The sequence below is a fragment of the Quercus suber genome, unplaced genomic scaffold, assembly GCF_002906115.3.
Source record: "Quercus suber isolate HL8 unplaced genomic scaffold, Cork oak 2.0 scaffold_283, whole genome shotgun sequence".
In the NCBI taxonomy this organism is placed as follows: domain Eukaryota; kingdom Viridiplantae; phylum Streptophyta; class Magnoliopsida; order Fagales; family Fagaceae; genus Quercus; species Quercus suber.
The window spans coordinates 512331-530524 of NW_027069739.1; the positions used below are offsets into that span (position 1 = coordinate 512331).

Here is an 18194-nt window from a genome sequence, read left to right on the forward strand (position 1 = left end):
GAGGGATTGGACTTGTGACTTTCAAATTTATGTTACATTATAAATTAACAATAATGTTAGTGGAAAATACACACATTATAACAACTATCTCTTATATTTTGGGTTCTAAGAGCATTCACATCAGCATATCTATTTTACACATCTATTTTTACATTAAAAACCTACTTTTTCTATTTTACATATTCACTTTTACAAAACACCCACATCAATTCATTTATTTTACAAAATATTTTAATAAAATATTAATTATACTCTATTTTTTTTATTATTTCTTTCTAACCAACCCCACTTAAATACGCGCTCCCACTCTATTTCCTCTCATTTTCTGATTTCTTGCTCTCTCTCTCTCTCTCTCTACCCATCTCTCTGCCTTCCTCTTCCAAATCACAAAGCCCATTCACTGAAACCGATCGATCCAGCTCTACCCATCTCTCTGCTCTCCGTCGATCCAATTTGCCGCCGACGTTCTCCACCGATTCGGCCTTCCTCTGGCGATCCAGCTCGCCGCCGAGTCCTCCACCGATTCGGCCTCCCTCTAGCGATCCAGCTCGCCGCCGAGTCCTCCACCGATTCGGCCTCCCTCTGGCGATCCAGCTCTCCGTCCCTCTTTCCTTCGCCCCTCCCTCTCTTCCTCCACCACCGATCCTTCGCCTCCCACCCCCAACCTTCGCCTCCCACCTCCAACCGACGACAGCAATGGAAGATCTGGCGGATCGGGCAGCAGCACTAGTAGCAAATCCGGCTCTGGTGGGGTTGTACTGTTTTTGGGTTGGGTTTACCGGTGAGTTTTGGTTTAATTTTCTGTTATTTTTGGTTTAATTTTCTGTTGATTTTGGTCTAATTCTCTGTGCGGTGGTTGGTGGTGGCGCTGGGTTTGGTGGTTGGTGGTTATTCTGGCGCGCTGGGAAGTTGATTCGGCTATTATTTTAATGGATACATGAGCTACAGTACCCGTGTAAATATACACGGGTACTGTAGCTCGTGGAAATATATACACAGATTTGGATATTTTTACACCCACTGATGTGGGTGTTTTTTTACTCAAAATGTGTAAATTTTGTACTGTACATCTATTTTAGAAGATTATAACCGAGCTGGTGTGAATGCTCTAAGGCCCTATTTATACAAATCAATGAAGGCCGTTATATTATATTGTGAAAACACTTAATGAGAGACATTTAAGCAACTAGCAGTCTCAACATTAGGGTACAATGAATAATAGTCCTACACATACTTGTTCACATCTTACTCACACTCACATAACATTTGAGGTAGTGATCAACTAGGTCCATCACAACACAAAAACATGTTGATGGTGTGAAAAAGCCAGGGACACTCAACATTCAAAGACTTTTCCATGAAGTAATTCCCACTTATTACAGTTTGCACTTTGCAGGGTTTGTGTTTTAGTCCTACTACTGACACTAAAAAAATCACTAACTTTTTTCACATCTTATTCACACAATATATGATACAGTGCTCAATTAGGCCCATCATAACATAAATACACATGGATGGAGCGAAAAAGTCAATGATACCCTCAATGTCAATTGATTTTACCTTTGAATGTTATGTGAATAAAATGTGAAATATATGTGATTATTTTGATGTTCGTAGCAGCACTAATAAAAAAAAAGGGATAAGGTTTCAGTCCAAAAAATTTAGAGATAAACTCTTTAAACTCTCACTGTATCTTTTTATTGAATATGAATTTTAAAAATTCAATAATTAGATTACATGTTTTTTATATTTTTCACACGCATGTCAAATTTTGTTTAAATCAAATGCTATTTACTATTTGATTAATAAACTTATTTTTTATGCATAATTTTTTACTACAAAAACTTGAAATTTAAAGATGTCATTGATAACATAGTTATTGATCTTTGATTTTTTTTTTTAATTTCGTAAGCATGGTTAAATTTTCAAAATTCACATCTAATAAAAAGATATATAAAAATATATGAGGAGTTTTGGAGAGAAACATATTGACATTTTCTATTTAAAGAAATCCTTGTTTTATTTTTCAGGAAAATGGAGTTGCACAAAAGTTTAAACACCCCCCCCCCCCTCTCTCAAAAAAAAAACCAGAGTTACACAAACAGAATTCTCAAATAAATTAGGGAAATTAGGGAAGGCATCATCATTAATACCTTCAAATTTCTAAAGCAAGCTTAGTAGTTTGTATGGTATTTTTCCCATCTGAACATCGCCCTTAGACCGGTTGCAAGATTCCCATCCCTACGCTTTGAGTTATTAACATAAATTCCATACATACATACATATTTCATGGCAGATTCTCTTTCTCCAATCCAGACAAAATGATTAAATGAGAGATATTTGGTTTCTGGAGCAAATAACAGGGGCAATTTTCATAGTCTCACAGCTATATTTTGTTGAATATATTCAAACTCATCTGAGAACCACAAAATTGGAGAAAGTTGTGCTATCCACATCAATTGTTTGTACCGTCCCACCCAACATTCACAAGCCTAGTCAACAGGGGTGTGCTTGAGTTAACTTATGCTTTTTAGTTTATTTTTCTTAAAAATTAAGTTCAGTCAAAATACTTTTTTTTTTTTTGGACAAAAAAGATTATCTAAGCCACTTCGAGTATTTGACTATGAAAGAATCTCATTGAGTGACTCCAAGATGCTGGTAAAAGATTTCGAATCCATGATCTCATGAGATGTTAGGAATACCTCTTGGAGTTCAGTCAAAATACAATTGTAACTAGAATTCTAGAAAGAAGTGGAAATTTTAAAGACCGTACCAAACCAAATAAATTAAGTACATTGCTTTACTCTCAACATTGCTTTAAATCCAAGGTTACAGATGGTTGCAGCCAAGGAAGATTGTTTATACTGTTATACAAGATAGCTACATCACAACTAGATATAAGCCTGCGATAAAAAATAAATAAATAAATAAAAACTAGATATATGACCTACCCAAAGTTTGCACAAACCCATACAAGAAATCAGTAACATCAGCATCTAAAATTAAATCTATGTATGTACAAATAAATCTGTTTCGCTTGACTTTTTATTGAATTTATTTTACTCATTTGCTTATAAACAACTTGTTAGTCAAAGTCTTGTATTTTAACTAGTACAAATTAGTGTTTCCAATGGAAATGTCTAGCAATTTAAAATATAATAAAAATTTAAACCTCCTCTTTTTTTTCAGCTATAACTGTACATTTACTCAACTATAAAGCTTTAAAAATCTGTACATAAACAAATAAGTTATAAAAAAAAAAAAAAATAAGAAACTGTTAACAAATAAACAAGCAATGTAACCCTCATTTTGACTGACAAATTGGCTTTTAACTCCAACTTAAATGCCTATCCAACAAACGTAAGACATAAAAGAAGTTTACTGGAGAGGGACATCAATGGAAACAGCTTTGACAAGTAGCCCGTAAGTTTTTCATTTTTCACTAAATAATGAGAATTTATTGAGCAAAATAAACGGTGGAATGGCCCCCTTCTCCACCACACAGTAAACAAGTACATACTATGCTAGGTTTACATTAAATACAATAACTAGAATGGTCTCCCAAGAAAGTAATAAGCACAATCACAAGCAATAAGTCAACTCAAAGAAGCCAATAGCCTTTTAAATTTTAATTCGATTAATACTTCCTGATGTTTCTGGTTCAAATCCGCCGTCTCCTATTGTAATTATCGAATTTATGAAAAAAAATTAGAGTCAACTCAAAGAAAGAATGTCCACTTTGGCCTTCAGAAAATGCAATTTCAAACCCATAAACCATTATAACAAAAAGATACAAACTGATTAATTGGTCTTAGTGCCAACAGGTATGTCTGCACAATGAGTGCTATGATGTCCTCTAAACGGATCATGCCAATCATAACAGAGACAACTAAGAAGCAATCCTGATTCTAAGACAAACATGGTTATGACTTGTGGGATGAAATATCTTTATTACTAATAAAAAATGGTTGCTGAATTGAATAAGCAATGGCCTGCAGTCAACATAATCTAGAATCAAAAGTTACTTCCATCATGATACAGTCACAGTGATCCACCGTTTGTCTAGTACTTTGAATGATCACATGTTACCGTTCTGGATCTAAATGGATACTAGGGAGATTCTACAAATTAAAATCCACCAATTTTCTCCTTTGTCCACTCTGGAAGCACAAACACAATTAGACATCCATGACGCCCAACTATAATCTTTCCTCTGCTGATACTTCATACGTGGCACAAGCACACTATGAAACAGCAAGAAATTTCACAGACGAGTCACTGAAAATGAAGAAGACCCTGAGCTAAGGGTTTTTTTTTTTTTTATAAGCCCTGAGCTAAGGTTGACTTGGGTAGACAGGCTTATTCAAATTATAGTTGTCTGGAGCATCACCAAACAGTACCATTCAGGCAAATTTCTTTATTTTTTTTTTCCTTTTTTGACTATGTTTCTACGGAAAGACCTCAATACACGTCCATAGGACACAAGTAGACATGCATTTGTTGGAGTCCATGTACAGCAAGCTAAATGAATTATTGCAAATTTTAGATAATTTAACCAACTGCAAACTTCAAGCAAATGAAAATAAGTGCCACAAGCAGATATCAAATACAATGTTCATCTAGTTCTAGACTCAGTCATGCATCTGGTATATGCATCTAGATTATATGAAAAATACATGGAGTTGGTAGATCCAAATACTACTGATTCTACCTCAAGGAAAACCTTCAAAGAACTTTACAAAAATACAATAAATTCTTTTTATAATGCCAGGGGTGCTTTTCTTACTTGTGCAGCTCCTAACAGTTGCAATTCGAACCAAAACCCTAGCAAGTAGATGGAATATATTATTTATGTAACTAAGTATGACTCAACATGTTGCTCATGGGATTCTAAGACAACTGATACTGTTACCTTTCTTCAGAGCATCATCATTTTATCCATAACCATCTATCTTTGCCTGCACATATTGCTTCATGATAGAAAAATCTTGCCAACAACCGCTCCCCCAGGATTTGGCAGCTGACTCCACTCGAGAGAATGTTTACCATTGGATTTTAGGAACTAGGCAAAAGAACAGACTTTGGAAATGATGCAGACCCATTATTGGGAGCAGCCTGAACCTTGAGAATCGAAGTGACCAAGTTATATATCTGTACATTCTCAAAAGATGGAACCTTCTTCCCCCTTGCAAATTGAGGACCATGCCCAATGAAAATGGTCCTCATGGAGAAAACAGAATTGTCATATCCATGTGAACCACCGCATTCTTGTCGCTTTGATCTCTTCTGCTCCACCTTAAATGCCTCTTCAATCAAACCTATTACTGGTGGAATCCGATCACTAGAAGCATAATGAAGCCTACTAGGCAGATCCTCCTTGAGATACATTCTCAAATTATTCCCATTATCAACCTTCCCTGACTGTAACCCTTCATTCATCTTTGCAACAACATCTCGTGGCTCAACACCTGGAGGCGGGCGAATTGCCAGCAGAGGTGTGTGTGACATAACCCAATTAGCTGGAATCTCAATCCAAGGATTCAAATCACTAAGAAAAATAAGTTTTTTATCACATGTACCAACCATCCCATGATCACCCACCATAATTATAGAAACATCCTCAAACACACCTCTCTTTTCTAAACCTTCAATCAACCTCCCAATCATCCTATCAATTCTAGCAACAGCTTCAGTTATCTCCGGATCATCGGGCCCCACACGGTGACCCTGATGATCCGGGTCCTCAAAATACAGTGTCATAAACGAAGGAATATCACTACTAGGCAAATCAAAATAACTTAAAACAGTATCAACTCGTCTCTCAAAAGGAACAGAACCATTATAATACATACAAAACTTAGCAGGACAAGTCCAAGAACCTTTCTTTACCTCAGAACCAGGCCAGAAATACGTGGCAGCCTTCAAGCCCTGATTGACCACAGTCTCCCATAAAGGCTCACCACCACCACTTAGCATCATGGCTCCCATAGTGAAAGCATCACCAGTGATCGGATCCAAAAAGTGGTTGTTAATAATGCCATGATAAGCAGGGTAAAGGCCAGTGACAATTGAGTAATGGTTAGGAAAAGTTAGAGATGGAAAAACCGGAATCAAACCCATCTCAGCCTCCGTCCCGTTAGCTATTAAGCGACGGATATTGGGTGTGGAGGTCTTGAATTGGTACCCAAATCGAAACCCATCTGAGGAAACCAACAAGACCACAGGATGTTGAAGTTTTGAGAGATTTCGAGCTTTTGACTCTACGGAAAAGGAGGCTGATGGGGATGAGGCTGAAGAAGAAGAAGAAGAAGAGAAGGGTAAGCGGAAGAGAAGAAGAGAAAGGCAAAGGCTATGGCGGCTGAGAAAGCAATACATGTGAGAGAAGAAGAGAAATAAAGAGGATGGTAGTTGTGGAAGCTTTGTGAGGAGAGTCTGTTGAGGAAGAGGAGAAGAGTTGAAGAGGAAAGGGTTCAATGCCATCCCGTCTTCCTCTTCTTTGGAGGAGTTGTCTAGACGGGCAATCACCAGAATGGGGGCGTGAACACCTGAGTGCCTATTAGTCTCGTCCTCAGCGTCTTAAATGTGAACTACAAGAGCCCCTGGATTCTCCTCTTTTTCGAAGTGGAATTTGTCTATCTCCTCCTCTTGTGATAGGCGTGAAAAGGCAATCTCTTCCTCGGGCATTGTTGCTGCTTCAGGCAAAACTCGTTGAAGTGGCAGTATGACTGGTGGAAGATCTTCTTGGGCTAGGAAATTTGGGTGTGACACATCAGTCTGAGCCAGCCGCGGGTCACCTACTCTTATGGCGTGGCCTATTTCTTGATATATCTCCGAGATAGGCTCAAAGTCCAAAATTAAGTGGGCTGCACTCAACTACCTATCCTCACTTACAAAGATCTCGAACCTCAATAAGTAGTTAAAAGCTTCAACGTTGGTCAGGCTGAGCTTAGGCACTACGTGCCTCTTGTCTGCATAAATAACTGAGAAGCAAAACATGGTTAGAAAATTAAAATCCATCATCAAAAGAAAGCAAAACGAAAGGGAAATAATGACATGGTCAGGGTTAAAGAATCTAAATTTCTTGCTAAGGAACCTAACTCAAGGTATCCCACCTAGCTTTCCCACTCCGATGGGCCAGTGAAGGCCATCATGCCATGCTCCTGAAACTATCAGATAGTCGTCTTTCATGAATTTTTTTTCTAAATAACAATAAATATTAAAAAATTTAGTTAGTTGTCACGTTGCAAAAGAATTTTGAAAACTAGCATCTCGAGTGTCTAAAACTCGAGTTCCAAGATAAAAATCAAGTTTTTGAGATTTGATTTGTAAAAAAATCCAAGTGAAAATCGAGTTTTAAAAACTCGAGTTCAGAAAACGCCCCTATAGGGCTTAAAAACGTCACTATAGGGCATAAAAATGGAGTTATAAAAAAAATTTAGCAGAAAAACGCCACTATAGGGCTTTAAAACGTCAGTATAGGGCATAAAAACGCCACTATAGGGCTCACTGAACCTGGTATTGCGCACTTATGAAAATATTTTGCAGAAAAACGCCGCTATAGGGCTTTAAAACATCACTATAAGACTTAAAAACGCCACTATAAGGGCAATAAAACTATAATTTTTTTTTGCATGGAACTCGAGTTTGTAAAACTCGAGATTTATGTAAATGGATCTCGATTTTCTAAAACTCGAGATGCCTAGTTTCCTTTATAGTTTCACGCGTTGTCTAACTAACCAAATACTCCTCTTACCCATGATTATTCTGCCCATTCCCCCCGTCTTTCATACTCTTGTTAGATTTAGGTAGACATGATACTAGTCTGACAATGTCAGATCAGGACTTAAGATAAAATCCCACGTTTTTAAGGGAGTGGCACTCGTACATATGGACTACATCATGCCAAGTGAGCCCTAAACCTAGATGCTCGTTGAGAGCATCAATGCTACCTAAGACCCTAAATAGGTTAGGCGCACACTGGTGAAGGCATATCCTATGGTTGATGAGGTAGTCCTGTGTTATCCTACCCATAGGGAAAGTTATTCCCCCTTCTATGAAAGCTATCATGGGGATGATGACTTCCCCCTCTTCTTTGTGNGCGAAGTCTGATTGGCCTCCTTAACTCTAGGTGTTGCTGGGTTTTCATCTGATTGGCCTCCTCAACATTGGGTTAGCTGGGTTTTCGCTATGGTGCCCGATTGGTCTCCTTAACGCCATGGAGAGAGAAGAGATGAGAGAGAGAAACCAACTATATAAGTTTGTGTGTGTGTGTGTGTGTGTGTGTGTGTGAGAGAGAGAGAGAGAGAGAGAGAGAGAGAGAGAGAGAGAGAGAGAGAGAGAGAGAGAGAGAGAGAGAGAATGGGAGTTTGAGAGAGAGGATGAAGCATATGAAAATTGATACCCAAGTCTATCTATTTACTTTCTTTACAAAATCCCCTATTTGATCTTGTTTCTTTGTAAATTTTTTTATATTTTTATGTTGTTGGAGGAGCAAAACATAAAACATGATCAAAAAGATTAAAATACCCTTGTTTTTAAGAAAGGTGGATAATAAAAACCAAACAGAGCTAAACACAAGTGAACAAAGTGTTAAGTTTTAAACCACATGTAGACAAAGTGAAAACAGGTCAAACCACAAGAGGGTTTACTATAATTTGCCCAAAAAAAAGTGACGTTATTATAGTAACAATTTACCAAATTCTTGTGAAAAAAATCACAATCAATCATATAATAAATTGAAGAATAAGAAGAAGTGCATTTCTCATTTGCAAGACTACAATAGATGTGAAAATAAAATTTCAAGCAAGAATTCAAATTACACCTATTAAGTTTGGTCAATTTTCATTGTGGTCACAATCAATCTCTCTCTCTCTCTGGTGTTTGAACTTAAAGTGAAAGAGAGATCACATCGCAACCTTGGGTTGTCCTTGTTGCCACCCATTGCGACTGGTTGGTATTATTACCTTAGTCTTCATTTGGCTCTTTAGGATTTTCTAGGAAACATCTTTCATTGTAGCTCCAATTGTCTAGCTTGGAGTTTCGCTTACATTGTTGATAAGGCAATGTATCCATGAGGATGAAAGATAAAAGAATGTAATTAACTATTTGATTTCATTGAATAATTGTTTGAGATGTTTTATGGTAGTGGTGAATGTAATTTTTTTTTAAGATACGATATATTTCAAATATATGGTACATGCTTCATGATGATTGCTTTTTATCATCAGTTGAAGATATCAATTGGTTTAGGCGAAGATTAAACCTTAAATTTCTTATTCCATGACAAAAGAATTTACTGGTTGAGTTGAGCACTTAAGTTAACTAGAACTCATAGTGGTGAATAGTGAACACAATTAGTCATGAATTTTTTTTTTAATTTATAATTTTTTTAATTTTTTAGATGGAACGTTGTGTTGTCAACTGCTGGGTTTATTTGATTTAGATTTGTAATTTTGTAGAGGCTAGTGGGTATCGATCTAGGGTGATATGGCTTGAAATCTTTTGGTGTTTGATTTTTGCTGAATTCTTAGTTTGATTTTGTTAAATCAATTATGGTTTTGGGTTGATTCTAAAAAAAAAAAAAAATCGATGGTTTTGGGTAGTGCTCTATGGAAGGAGCTTTACTATTTTTATTTATTTATTATTTTATTTAAAATGAACTTGTCTATTATTAAAAATAATAATTTTAAATAGTTAAAGGCAATTTTGGATGGAATGATTAATGGTGAGAATGAAGGTAAACTTAAAATTACTATAATGACAAAAGTCAAATTTAAAAAACTAACCAAACTTAATATGTTTGCAAAATTTTCATAACAAAAAAAAAAAATTCATAACAAAAAAAATATTTAAAATTTGCCTTCTCTATTCTTTAAATAATTTTCTTTTTAATACTACAATATAAATATAAATGGGTTCCAATTAGTTCAATGGTTAAAGTCTATTATCATAAAATAGAAAATAATAAAATTCAATGCTTATATCAAAAACCAGTTGTAATGATCAAGAAGCTTTTGAAATATTGACATATCTAAATAAATAAAAACAAAAAACTCTCTCTGATTAATAAAAGGATACTCTCATTCCAATTATTATTACTAGCCTCATCACACGAGTTTCGTGCGTACGATGAGGCTTTTTTCTTTGGTTTAATGTTATAATTTTTCATTCATTCTAATTTGTGATTTACATTTTTTCCACAGGAATTGTGCATTTAAGACTACTAATATTGCTAAAAGGGTCATAAGGTTAGGAATGTGGGTAGATGACCTTTTAAAAAAATTTATAATAGGGAACGTGAGTTTTTTTAATTAGGTTTTTTGTTTTTAATTTTTAAAAAGAAGTTAAAAGCAGTTTAAATTGTAATCAAACTTGTATATATCTGTTTATTTATTTATATATTTATTTTTGGATAAACTTGAGGATGTTTTAAAAAATAAAATTGATTTGAAGATAAATGTGAGGGTGATTTTTTTTAAAAGGAAAAAAGAAAAAGAAAAAACAACAACAAACATGTAGTTGCTTTGAAGAATGGGTTAAGTGGGTTAGTGGGAGAGTGATCCTATTTTGTAGGAAATGTTTTAGGTGAAAGAGATATATTTTTCATTGTTATTCTCAAGTTTTGTCCCTACTTAGACATAAGTTGTGAGGGTATTTTGGAACAAAAAATAATTCAATCCAAACAGGGAAGCCCTTAAATAGTAATATAAATTATTATTTGGGCTAATTATGATTTACCCACCTGTAGTTTGACTAAAATTTAAGTTATCTACTTGTAGTTTAAAAGTTAGTACTTTACCCACTTGAGATTTACTCCGTTAAACTTCCGTAACCCACCTCTGTACTTTCACCGTTAAAAACACAAAAAACATAAAAATCAAGATCTAAAAGTATATTTTTTAAAACAGTGATGTTTTGGCTTAAGAACATTCTTAAGCCTATCAATCCAAACAAAATTGTCAAGGAGATAGAAAAGATTGAGAAAGAAATTTGAGTTGTATTTGATTTGGTTTTAATTTTTGGTTGCAGTGGCTATGGGTTTACGTTCAAAATTAATGGGTTTAATTTTTGGTTTATGTTCAAGATTTATGGGTTTATGTTCAAAAATTCTGGGTTTAGTTTTCAGTTTTGATTGATTTTATAGTTTTAGCTTTTAGTTTCTAAATTTTGGGTTTAGCTTTTAGTTTCTAACTTCTTAATAGAAGCTTTATACAAACAGCTATAACAATTGTTGATGCAAGAGTCATGAAATGCCGCATACAGATTGTTTCCAAGTCGAAACATGAAAATTTTGCAACGAAAGCATGTCTAGAAAATGTAGGAGGCGGACAATCCAACAAAGTTTAACAAACATAATACCAACATGGATGTATCTCATCTTCATTCTTTGCTTGTATTTGGAGTCGAAGATCTGCCATCTAAGTTGTCCATGTCAAAATTATTTCATGATAGATTCAAGCTGCTCAAGGTGTTGGATTTGCAAGGAGCTAAAGTGACTAAACTACCACAAATTTCAATAAACCTAGTGGATCTGAGAGGAGCTTCAATAAACCCACAGCCACTGCAACCAAAAATTAAAACCAAATCAAACACACCACAAATTTCTTTTTCAATATTTTCTATCCCCTTAACAGTTTTGTTTAGATTGATAGGCTTGAGAATATTTTTATGAAGATGAAGAATGTTCTTAAGTCAAAACTTTACCATTTAAAAAAAAAAAATTGCTTTTAGATCTTGATTTTTATGTTTTTGTGTATCTTTTTTGTGCTTTTAACGGTGAAAGTAGAAAGGTAGGTTACGGAAGCTTAATGGAGTAAACTTTAGGTGGGTAAAGTGTCAACTTTTAAACTACAAGTTGGGAACCTAAATTTCAGTCAAGCCACATGTGGGTAAGTTGTAATTTGCCCTTATTATTTTATTCTATATCAACTCTCTCCGATGAGTAAACGGATACTCTCATTCCAGTGACTGTAAAAGGACATAAGAGTACTCTATACTCTACTCTCTCTCTCTCTCTCTCTCTCTCTCTCTCTCTCTCTCTCTCTCTCTCTCTATTTTTTTTTTTTTTTTTTTTTTTTAGATGGAATGTTGTGGGGTTTATTTGATTTGGATTTGTAGTTTTGTAGAGGCTAGTGGTTATCAATCTAGGGTGATATGGCTTAAAATCTTTTGGTGTTTGATTTTTGCTGAATTCTTGGTTTGATTTTGTTAAATCAATTATGGTTTTGTGTTGATTCTCAAAAAAAAAGAAGAAAAAGACGATGGTTTTGGGTAGTGCTCTATGGAAGGAGCTTTACTATTTTTATTTGTTTATTATTTTATTTAAAATGAACTTGTTTATTATTAAAAACAATAATTTTAAATAGTTAAAGACAATTTTGCATGGAATGATTAATGGTGAGAATGAAGGTAAATTTAAAATTACTATAACGACAAAAGTTGAATTTAAAAAATAACCAAATTTAATATATTTGCAAAATTTTTGTAACAAAAAATAAATAAAAAATTCATAAGAAAAAGAAAATTTTAAAAATTGCCTTCATTATTCTTTAAATAATTTTCTTTTTAAACTACAATATAAATGAGTTTCAATTAGTTAAATAATTAAAATTTATTATCATAAAATAGAAAATAATAAAATTCAATCCTTACATCAAAAACCAGTTGTGTAATGATTAAGAAGCTTTTGAAATATTGACATATCTAAATAAATAAAAACAAAAAACTCTCTCCGACTAGTAAACGGATACTCTCGTTCCAATTATTATTATTATTGTTTTATTCTCCGACGAGTAAACGGAAACTCTCATTCCAGTGACTGTACAAGGACATAAGAGCACTCTATGCTCTATGTATATATATCGTCACTCAACCCATTATAAACCACACTCAGAAAAACAACACTGAACTAAAAATCCTTTCTTTCTTTGTATTGGGTCTCCAACTCAAATCAAATTTGAAAAAGCAAAAAAAAGAAACTACAACAAAAGCAAAAGCAAAAGCAAAAGCAAACAATGGCGGCGTACCCGGGAATGAGCATGGGAGAGGCGCACAGAAGAATAACGGAGTACCTAAACCGCTTCTCCGACGCCGTGTCGAACCAAGACGCCGCCTCTCTCCGCTTCCTCCTCTCTCTCTCCTCCAACTCCCCTTTCCTCCTCTCCCTCGCCGACGCCCTAAACACCTTCCAGGACTCCGGCCGACTCATCAAGCACTCCGATCACTACTCCCAGTTCTCCGATATCCTTTTCAACCTCTTCCGCTCTCTCCAAACCTATCGCCTTGGTAACCTCTTCGATTCCTACCAAGCCTTCGAAAAAGCTGCCAAGTAAAACCCTCTTTTCTCTTTGTAAAAATTCAGAATTTCACTATTTTTTTTTTTTGATGAATCTAAATTTTTTTTTTGTTGGCAGTGCTTTTATCCAGGAGTTTCGGAATTGGGAATCGGCGTGGGCTTTGGAAGCTCTCTATGCTCTTGCTTACGAAATTAGGGTTCTTGCTGAGAGGGTATGGATTTGGTTCTCTTTGATTTTTTTATTTTTTATTTTTATTTTTTTTTATCAATGTGTGTTTGGGAGAGTACTAAATTGGGGTGTTGGTGTTTGCAGGCCGACAGGGAATTGGCTTCGAATGGGAAATCGCCGGAGAAGTTGAAGGCGGCCGGCTCGTTCCTCATGAAAGTCTTTGGGGTTCTTGCTGTATGTTTCTCCTTTCAAAAAATCTCTTAAACTAGTATATACCAATGTATATGTATATGTTCATGTATGTATGTTTACCATGAGATGTACTTATATTAAAAAAATAAAAAAAAAAAAAAAATTACTTTCCATAACAATGACTAAGCCTTGGTCCTAAAACTTTGGGGTACATGGTATATATATTTGTGAAATGCCTTTGTTCTGTGATGGTTTGGTTAAATGAGCTGCCTTTTGTTCTAACTGTTTGGAACGATTTCTATGTTGTAGGGAAAAGGCCCGAAACGTGTTGGAGCATTATATGTGACTTGCCAGTTATTCAAAGTTTACTTTAAGGTAATTTTTTTTTTTTTTTTTTATGTTTCTTTCTGCGTAGTTTGTTGGTATCTTGGTGTTGATTTTATCTTCTAATTTGCTTTTGGTAGTGTGGTGACTTAAGATTTGATAAATGAGGTTGCTATTGTGAGTTAATGGGTAGTAATGTTATATTAAGACATGAAGATAAGAGCAATGTAGAAGGTAGACATAATTTAGCTGTTAAAGATGTCTTGACTCTTCCAAGTACTGAAGGACTTTTCTTCCATTCTTTTGCAGCTTGGTACAGTTCACCTTTGCCGTAGTGTGATCAGAAGCATTGAAACTGCTCGTATATTCGATTTTGAGGAATTTCCTAAAAGAGATAAGGTTGGTGTTGAATTTGGTTGTAGAAAGATTTTTTTTTTTTTTTTTTGGTGTTATTGTTACAACGTTGATAATAGATTGCCACTATTTTGTGATAATCTTTCCCCCAGAGGCCTTGACTATCATGATATGCTATGCAGGTCACCTACATGTATTACACAGGGCGTCTGGAAGTGTTCAATGAAAATTTCCCTGCTGTGAGTGGATTAAATTCCTTTTAAGTTAATCATATATTTGTTGCTTGTTCAGACATAAAGTTGATTTTTTTTTTTTTTTTTTTGCTTTGGTTGAGGACTTACCCTTTGGGGCTTGGAGTTTGACACTTTAATTCATACCAAGTTACTGTAATTATTTATTTAATTTTTTAAAATTTTATGATAAATAAAAACTATTGATCAACTAGAGGGAAAAGAAAGGATACAAGATATTGGCACAAAATAGCAGTTATTAAATATCAATAGCTTCAGACAGGAACACCGAAAAGAAAATTTGTGGATTATGAACTCGCAACTTGAAAATGAAAAAAAGAAGGAAGCTTGCAACCTAACAGCAACTAAGACAGTTAATACTAATAGATGAACAAATAGGTTGATAACATGGATGAAGAAGTGCCCTAGTCTCACACAAGGACTTGCTTGTGTTGTTTTTATGATTTTTGGTGGCTACTTAGCTCTTCCTTTTCATCCTGCAATGGAGTCAATGGATTGTAAAACAGAAGCCACTTCTTTAAAGCTATTCTAGTAGAATCTAGCCTTTCTTTCTGGCCACATCTGATAAATATGGGCATTTCAGGCTAGCATTATTTAACTCATCACTTTGATAAGTCACTCACGAACCCAATGGATTTTATACCCATGAACTCTCCCTCCACCTAGAACTTATAACGGACGGGGCTGCCAGTTGAGCTAGAGCTCATTGGCTTAACACATCACTCCAATTATCAATTTCCTATCACTTTTCCAGAGTTGTAGAGCTCTTTGAAATAAATCTTTGGCTAATGAATTACCTAAAAAAAATTAAGTTATCATGCTCTGTGTCATCTTTCTACGAAAAGCAGCAAAGTGCTTTTCTCACTTATTGTTGTGCTGTTAACTTTGACGGGGCAAACAATTTCTTAATTGTTATGATGTTTAATCTGATTGGATTAAATGACTTCTGCTCATTTCTGCGTGTGCAAGAGTTCTGAAATTAAATATTTGACTTTTTCATAAGTTCTTTTATTGACAGAATAACTTTTTGACTTGGCAGGCCGATAATAAATTATCATATGCCTTGACACATTGCAATCCTCGTAGGGAGGCAAATATAAGGTTGGTCCAGATGTGCTTGCTTCATTTATTTTGCATCTGCATGATATAGAGACTTTAACGGGCTTCTTCATTATCTATAATAAGAATTTCATGTACATATACAGAAATACATACTTATTGCTGGTTAAGTTTTGGATCCAAGATATCTATTTTAGAATTTATGTTGGCCAAACCAACTCCTGAATATTAATTTTTAACCATTGAAAGTTCACTTATTAAGATGATTTATGAAATTGGGAAAGTCAACCTTGAAAAATAAGAATTCATGGTGGTTCAATAGCTTTATAATTATGACTTACATATTCCTTTTTTCATTGGAATAGGATGATACTGAAATATCTGATCCCTGTGAAGCTTTCCATCGGCATCTTACCTAAAGATTGGCTCCTGGAGAAGTATAACCTGGTTGAGGTATGGCATGCCTGTTAATTTTTTATTTTATTTTATTTAAGTGTCTGTTCCATAAGACATTTTTTTAATGCTTGGCAGTTCTTGCCAGTGGACATGAGATACCTAAGTGTCACCTAGGTTTGTTATATGTTTGATTAGTGCAACAATATTGAACAGTGATCTCTTCAAGAGAAAACAAACAGAGAGCAAACTAAATTAAAAGAATCAATCTGTGCACGTGCATTACTAGTTTGAACTTGGATAACAAGCTTTTAAATGTCTCAAAAGCATCAATGCACATAAAACTTTTTTTGATTGGGTTTTACATATCTAATGAACCTTTTTGTTTTTGTTTTGTACTTTCACAGTACAGGGATGTTGTGCAAGCTCTAAGAAGGGGAGATCTCCGACTTCTTCGCCGTGCTCTTCAAGAGCATGAAGACCGGTATGTTTGACTCTCACTCTCTCTTTTCACTTTTTCAGAGAATTGGTGCATTGAAAATTTTTCTTGAGAATGAACATTGAGTCCTTTGTTTTATCAGCTTCTTAAGATCAGGCGTATTTCTTGTCCTAGAGAAGCTAGAACTCCAAGTTTACCAAAGATTGGTAAAGAAAATGTAAGTTTCCATGTCACTTTCATTATTTCGGAGTTAATTTTTAAGTGTTAGTCAGAAGATGTGCTCATGATTAAAACATGCTTGTCGTACAGTTACATCATTCAAAAGCAAAAGGACCCAACCAAAGCTCATCAAGTGAAGTTGGAAGTAATTGTTAAAGCATTGAAATGGCTTGAGATGGACATGGATGTGGACGAGGTACTTATCTCTCTCTCTCTCTCTCTCTCCCCCTCTCTCTCAATTGGTAGTTTTTCTTGGTGGGAAATCTCATCAGATATCTGTTGCAATTTTTGTAGGTGGAGTGTATAATGTCCATACTAATATACAAGAATCTTGTGAAAGGGTACTTCGCGCACAAGAGCAAAGTGGTAGTTCTAAGCAAGCAAGATCCATTCCCTAAATTAAATGGAAAGCCAGTTAATTCATAGGATCTCAATGGCAATAGATGGTTCCATTTGTTTAGCTATATAGCTTCTGTTGTATTTGATGTAGAAAAATTGGTAAATTTTGATTGGGCAAGGATCAGCATTGCACTGCGCTGATTATTTTAAAGGGGTTTTTTTTCACCCTCATGAGTAATAAAAAAATACGAGTTCACTTACAATTTGCAAATGGTCTAAAATTCTGAAACTTTCCATAAAGGTGGACATTGATAATTCTTACTCTTGTATTTTCTACAAGTTGCCAAGCATGTTAAAAGAAAAATAAAACAAAAGTTCAAGAATCAATATATATATATATATATATATATGTGTGTGTGTGTGTGTGTGTAAGTAGACCTTATGTTGGAGAGCATGAAGTTGTTCTATGTGGTGCATTTTTTGAAGGTTTTTTATTATTATTTATATTTCTACTTTAACAAAGTTTGCATTTATATCAAATTAAGAAAATGTATATACTAATTATTTATAATTGTGCATTAATTATTTATATTTATATTAAATGAATTTATAAGATTATTTTAATAAATTCAATTTAAGAAATAATTTTTAGTTGGAATAATAATAGATTTACAATATGACATTCTTTTTCATATTTAGTTGCTTTGACAACTGTGGGGGGAAAAGCCCAATCTTACGTAGTGGGCTTAGAGTCCAATGTGAAGGTTACTGTATGTCCGAAGAGGCTAAATTATTGAGGAGTACTTCGCATGAAAGAAAGATATTTGGGAGTGAAGAAGAACCATTCGAAGAGAGCACTAGCGTTTCGAAGAGATAATTATCCTCGGATGTAAATATTCTTCGTCATATAAATACCTGGGGGGTTCGAATGAACTTACTAATGACTTCAGCAATCCGGATAAGTTTTGGACACGCTTGGAGATAAGAAGAATGGAGAAATATCTGAAAGGAAAAGCTGCCACCACCGTATTAAATGCACTGCAGCAACTTTTCTGACCGCATTTATATGGAGAAGACTCCTGAACAGTATAACCTCAGCTACCGCCACTCGCAAAAAGTTAAGGAAGATACATGACATGACATGCACTCAAGTAGGTACCC

At 34.7% G+C, this 18194-nt stretch overlaps 2 protein-coding genes across 2 annotated transcripts; one reads left to right on the plus strand and one right to left on the minus strand.

Moving 5' to 3' along the window:
• Positions 1–4550: 4550 nt before the first annotated feature.
• Positions 4551–6456, minus strand: LOC112025644 (uncharacterized). The gene has a single exon (XM_024058317.2). The coding sequence runs from the start codon at positions 6373–6375 to the stop codon at positions 5056–5058; it is 1320 nt and encodes a 439-aa protein (XP_023914085.2). The 5' UTR covers positions 6376–6456; the 3' UTR covers positions 4551–5055.
• Positions 6457–12764: 6308 nt separating this feature from the next.
• On the plus strand, positions 12765–17296 carry LOC112025642 (enhanced ethylene response protein 5). The gene is made up of 12 exons (XM_024058312.2): positions 12765–13327; positions 13413–13506; positions 13608–13697; positions 13965–14030; positions 14289–14378; positions 14516–14572; positions 15624–15685; positions 16009–16096; positions 16444–16520; positions 16618–16692; positions 16785–16890; positions 16989–17296. Exons 1-12 carry the CDS (start codon positions 13014–13016, stop codon positions 17118–17120), a joined length of 1251 nt encoding a protein of 416 aa, XP_023914080.1. The 5' UTR covers positions 12765–13013; the 3' UTR covers positions 17121–17296.
• The last annotated feature ends 898 nt before the right edge of the window (positions 17297–18194 follow it).